Source organism: Propithecus coquereli, unplaced genomic scaffold (genome assembly GCF_000956105.1).
Source record: "Propithecus coquereli isolate 6110/MARCELLA unplaced genomic scaffold, Pcoq_1.0 Scaffold66, whole genome shotgun sequence".
In the NCBI taxonomy this organism is placed as follows: domain Eukaryota; kingdom Metazoa; phylum Chordata; class Mammalia; order Primates; family Indriidae; genus Propithecus; species Propithecus coquereli.
Genome location: NW_012152618.1, coordinates 2,107,922 through 2,113,921, shown reverse-complemented (window position 1 = coordinate 2,113,921; position 6,000 = coordinate 2,107,922). Strand labels below are relative to the sequence as shown.

Genomic DNA, 6,000 nt, shown 5'->3' with positions numbered 1-6,000 from the left:
TTAATTTTCTTTCTAGAATGTTTAATCTCAAATTCAGTTTCAATTTCAGAGTTCTTAAATTGTGTAAAATTTCAACACCTTTTTCTATGACCTCTTTGTTTGGAGACATATATAATAGTTGAATATATATGTGTGTACTCTCTTTTTTTCATGAAATCATTGAAATAGGATGATTTATGGAATAACTTAGAATATTTTTTTACGTTTATGCTCCCATGATTTTGAAGGCTTGGTTGGCTTCTCCGCATTCTTATTGCTTGAATAACACTGCTAGATGCTAGGAATACAGTTGTGAACCTGTGTCAGATAGCTTACAAGAGGGAGAAAGAAAAATAAACCCAAAAATTACCTTGCATGATAATTGCTGTGAAGGAAAATACAATCTGCTTGTTTGTTGAAGCAGATGGAATTTGATTTATGTGTAAACAATTAAAGAATTTTAACATATTGGAGAAGAAATTGACTCAATAAAGGAATCTCAGCTAGGACTACGTATAAGAATGACAGACTAAGTTAAAGAAGAGGTTGTACAAAATCAGCCAGCTGAGATTGAGGAGAGGGGTAAGAACAAATTATTGCTGAATCTGATATATCAACTGGTAAACTGATACATTTTATTGATTGGAAAAATTACTGATAAGATAACTATGTATATGTTACAATGTCAAAGGTTTCTTTGGTTTTATTTTTATGAGAAGAAGAATGAAAGACCTGTTCTTGCTGGTGACTTGAGAATAGTGTATTTAGGTAAAAGAAACCCTTAAGATGTTTAAAGTCCTGTAGAGTACACCTAAGGTGACTATTTTAGGCTGTGACTGGTCTTCATTTAACTACTAGTAAAATGGTCAGATTTCTGGAAAATTTCTGGTCTGATTAAAGTCTTTAAAATCTTAAGCTGTCATCAGCCTTGGCAAAGTGTTGCAGAAACATTGCAGAGATATTGGTGATGTTTACTGAGAAGACTCCAAGAAAACAGGTGGTTGTTCTATGTATGTTTGAAATTCTAGAGGCAGCCAAGTAATGATTAGTTAAATAAGCAAAGTATTTGGCTGTATTCATAATTTTGTTTTTCATAGTTAACATTTGGTAATTGAATCTTCTGGCCCTCAAAGATATTAGACATGATATTATTTTACTATATTTCTATTTTTAAGAAGGAAAATCTGAAATTAGTTAATATGTGAATTTTGGAAGAAATTTATTATCCTGGTTTCAGATTACTACCAGGGAACATCACTATCTAACAGCTATTATATCAAATTGCAGATAATGGTTCCTAAAGGACTGCATAAAATTGGTCCAGGAAGTTTCACCTACTTCACTGTCAAAAAACTCTCAGAGTGTGATATAGAGGAACCTTAGTTATAATTTTAATGATAAGTGCCTACCTTCTGTACCATTTCATCCCTCTATAATCTTTAAAACAAAAATAGTCTCTTTTTATAAATAAATTTAGTTAGTATAATCATTTGTGCATTTCTGATTACTGACTTAAGTTAATAACTCTTAGAATGAAGCTGAAAGATACCTAAAGTCAATTAGGAACTTTTATTTATTTTTTCTTGCTTTTTTTGAGTTTTGAATGAGAGGGTTGAAATAGATGTCCTCTATGGACATTTCCATGTTAAGACTTACCAGAGCCTGAAGCGACGCCTCCTTTTGCCTCTCGCTGCAGCACTTGTCTTACGGCAACGGCAGCTTGCACGTGGACGCCGCTTTCCAGCAGACCCTCTGGAGCGTGGCCCCAATCAGCTCAGGAAGTGAAGCAGCCCAAGGTAAAAACTCCACTTCCCTTAGAGGGCTCGTCCTCGATGCAAAGTTGACAATCATCTTTGGAATTGCGATAATGAGCTGATTATTAATTAGAGCTTTTTTCATGTCAAAATATTCTGCAGTGCAGATACATGACATTTGAGAATCTGGTTTCCCAATTGCTATTTAAAAGTGAAGCTTGTGTTAAGATTTATCTTTCCCTACTATTGTATTGATGTCAGTTTTCACTTATTTGTGTGTGTTTTGTGTGCTAGCTTTGTAGGGGTTGTTTTCTCTGATTTTTTTTTTTTTTTTTTTGACCTGAGAGTTTTGCTCAGTTAGGCTAATGTCAGTATTTCTCATTGTCTGGGGTTGTGTCTTCTGGCTTGATCACAACGATGTCTATGCAGCAGGACTTTTCAGGGCAAGTATCTGTGTATGTTCTGGTTATTCTCACTTATGTAGGTTCCAGTCTGATCCTGTACATGTTTGTGTGTTCAGTGGAGGATTTTATGTGGTTGAGGTCGTGTATTTTAGTGGGAATATCCCTAACTGTGGGACCCAAGAGCCTGGGACTCAGAGGGGCAGCAGGCACCATCTATCTCTGTGACTGTGGCGAGGTGCGTAAGCCTCCTTAGACTTCTTTTACTCTGTCTGTGGAAGCAGAAGATTGGACCATGTGGTCTGCCTGGCTGCCAGCATCTGGCCATGACATTCCAAACGTTCATGATTTTTTAATCCTTACAGGGTATCTGATTGGCGGGGATGTCCTCAGGTTGCTACATGGACACATGGATGAATGTCTCACCGTCCCTTCAGGAGAACATGGTGAAGAGCAGCGGAGGTTGGTACCTGAGCCCAGCCTGTTGAGACTGGCACTTTTTCCCCTTGATTTAATTTTTTTTGAAAGTTAAGGATATATCTGTTCAGGCCATTAGCATAATACAAGATGGGCCACTGATGTTTATCTGTCCACTGAAGTCATCTTTTTATGAGCCTCTGTAGAAGTTTTTTCTCATGTTCTATTTTTATTACCTATCAATAGAAGAGCTCAAAATTTTTGTATGATTAAAACACATTAAGAAGCATTAAATGAAACAAACGAAGTGAGAGGAGTAAACATATCACATAAGTAAATGACTTAGGACTTCATTAAATGTTCATTAGTTTTAATTAATTTTCTTTCTAGAATGTTTAATCTCAAATTCAGTTTCAATTTCAGAGTTCTTAAATTGTGTAAAATTTCAACACCTTTTTCTATGACCTCTCATTTATTAACATAGATGACAAAATTGACCACTTGTCTTCATATTTTATGTGATATAACTCTCATGTTACTTTATTTGGCATTGGGACAAGATTAAAATAGTCTGAATCCACTATTCAGAAAGTAGGAAAAGTACACAAATATCACAAAACCGTAAGAACATTTAGAATGATTTGGTTGTTATCGTTTAGCCTCATGAATTAGTCAATGAACATAGAAGACGAATACATAAATAAGAGAGTACAGTGAGAGAAGGCATTGTCCAGATGGTTTGTTATGTGTCTTTAAATCTTTTGGTGGGCATTTCTCATAATAATAACAAGGACATTTAGGGTAATGTTATTTGATACATATTTATTGTAATTTAATAAAAAGAGGAACATTCAGAAAATTAATAATCATTTAACTAGCTATATCACCTAGGGCAGACCTCCCTGAGACCTGGGTACTGGGTCTTTCTGTTACCAGGCAGATCTGGTTTGTGGTGAAGAGTGACACGCAGGCCCTGGAAACATGCCCTAAGCTGAAAATGCTGCTTTGGGTAGGTTAGGAAGAAGATGATGGTGTTAGCAGGGCTTATGTAAAAGATAAGGGGGATTTTAAAAGGCAGTTGGTTCAAGGAATTCATTTGAAACAGAAGGATAAACATAAGAGCCGGAGGGATGACAGTATATTCTGAGAATAGCTGTCATTCCAGGGTGACCAGGAGGAAAATGGAGGCAAGAGGGTGGTTTGGTCAGCTTTGGAAGGGTCCTCACCGCCATTGCCTTGGGCCGGCTTTTCCCCTGAGGTGGTTAGGAAGGGATGGGGGGAGTCGAGTGGAATGTGCAGATGTCTTTCAAAAGAATAACTCTGATAGGCAAGAGGGGTTTAGATTAGAGGCGGGGAGGGTCTGAGTCAGGTAAACCAATTGTAGTAATTCATGTGACAGAAGATGAGAACCTCAACCCAGAGAGTGCCGTCAGAATGGACAGCAGTACCTGAACCAGAGGTATTTTAGGTAAAATCTGAGAGTTTGGGCACGAACTAGTTGTGAGATGTGAGAGAGTGCATCAAATCCAGAGCAGTCTGATGCTTCTGACTCGGTGGGGAGGTAGATGGTGCTAAGGGTTGCAGGAGATGGTGCATATTTGGTATGAAAGATGGAGCTAAACGTGGGTACAGATGAGTACAGAGGGTCTATGGGGCAAGTAGGAAATTGGGATTTCTGAGTATTTAACTTAGAAAAAATCTTGAGTTGGATATAAATGAAAAGTGCATGCGGGATATTTGAAGGAATGGGTTTCCGTCATGTTCACTCAGATGGAGAGAGAGGAGCTGTGATTAGAGGGATGCGTTTACCAATCTGGGCATCGCTTTTAAAAGTCTGTGAAGCCCTGGAATAGACTAACCAGACAGCTGAGGATAGATTCTGATAGAACACGGATATATAGGATGTGGGCAGAGGAAGAAGCGTCAGCAAGAGTCAGAATGTTAGTTCAGTGCAGAACCAGGGAAGTTAGTGATGGCAGCCAAAGGACTGGGGTGTGAATGTGTTAAATGCCGTGATATACTCATGAAGTTAGGGGTTGCAGGAGGCCGTGCCGGAGTCTTTGGGGTCTTCAGTCCCTGAGTTGTTAAATGAAGACTTAGGCCAAGTGATTCTAGAGCTCTCTTTGCTCTATCTACAGACATTGTAGGGATTTGTGATTAAGGGACTCTAGAACTAGACAGACCTGGGTTTGGGGCTTTGCTCTGCCACTTACGAGTTGTGTAACTAGTGCTGGTGACATAATTTCTTTAAACATTGGTTTTCTCCTCTGTAAAATGCAGCTTAAATATTATCTCCTACTTCACAGGGCTGTTATAGACGCTAAATAAGAAACTGCATGTAAAATACCTGACACATATTAAGAGTTCAATAAATTTATTGTTGACATTATTATTATCCTTAATATTTAGACTGAAGAGGCAGTGTTTAGCCAGATATGATGGCAAAGTTTGAGGGGCCCTGGGCATGTACATGACAGCATGGTAGAGCATAAACTTTGTAGGAGAGAGCCCAAACTAGATCAAAGAAGATCCTTTAGATAGATGGTAATTATTGCATAGAAAACTAGGGGAAATTTCAAAGATATCTTAGTATTGTTCCAGACTGACTTTCTTACTGCGTACATGTTGAAGCCTGCCCCTCCTGTCCAAGTACTATTCTTGATTTAATGTTAACATATCAGGACTCTTTCTAGGTAGTGATGGCAGTAAGAACACAATCTGTTAGTGTCCCTTTCTATAGCCAGTTTACATGGTTGAAATTAAATTAAAATGGATGTCAGATCATTACCTGAGGGAGAAAATGAGTCACAAATAGGTTGCCTAGAGGATGGGGGATGTTGCTTAAGAAAGAAGAGTTATATTTGTTTTGATTATAGTGGGATTGAGCAATTATTTGCATATAATGATAAAAATAATTTCTTTATTTTGAAGTTCATAGAACACTTTATTATTTCAAATCTTGTTAATATCATCGTGTAGAAATTCTTTTAACCTCCCTCTGTTCTCTCCCTAAGTCATTGCTGGTGCCTTGGGGAACTAGGGTATGCAAGGACAGCTCAGCCCAGCGGCAAAATTTCTTTATTTGATATCAATCTGTATTGGAGTAGAAATGAATAATGAAGACCTAAAATATACTTATTTTGATTCATTAAAAAATAAGTAAAAGATAATTTGATTTGCAGACAGTGATTTGAAAGCTAGAGAAGTTCCAGAGAAATATGTAAATTTTTCTTTTATTTCATAGTTCTTTGCTGTAATTATGATCTGATTATAGTCATTAATTATATCTTGTTATTAAAGTTCAATAACTAAAGTCAAATCTGTTTTGTTATAAGAAGTAGTGGAAATGATTAAGAAGATGGCCAGAAGAGACATTTATTTTTGGGTAATTTAGGAATATTTTGGCCATAAATGCTGTGTTCCTAAATAGATTTGTCCATCTGCCCATG

The 6,000-nt window shown here is 37.2% G+C and overlaps 1 protein-coding gene across 1 annotated transcript in view; it reads left to right on the top strand.

The window, feature by feature from the left end:
* The window catches only part of RYR2 (ryanodine receptor 2 (cardiac)), a 509,242-nt gene that overhangs the window by 139,043 nt on the left and 364,199 nt on the right, over positions 1 to 6,000 (top strand). Inside the window, 2 exon segments of the mRNA XM_012660153.1 lie at positions 1,676 to 1,775; positions 2,500 to 2,596. Coding sequence (XP_012515607.1) covers positions 1,676 to 1,775; positions 2,500 to 2,596 — 197 coding nt within the window.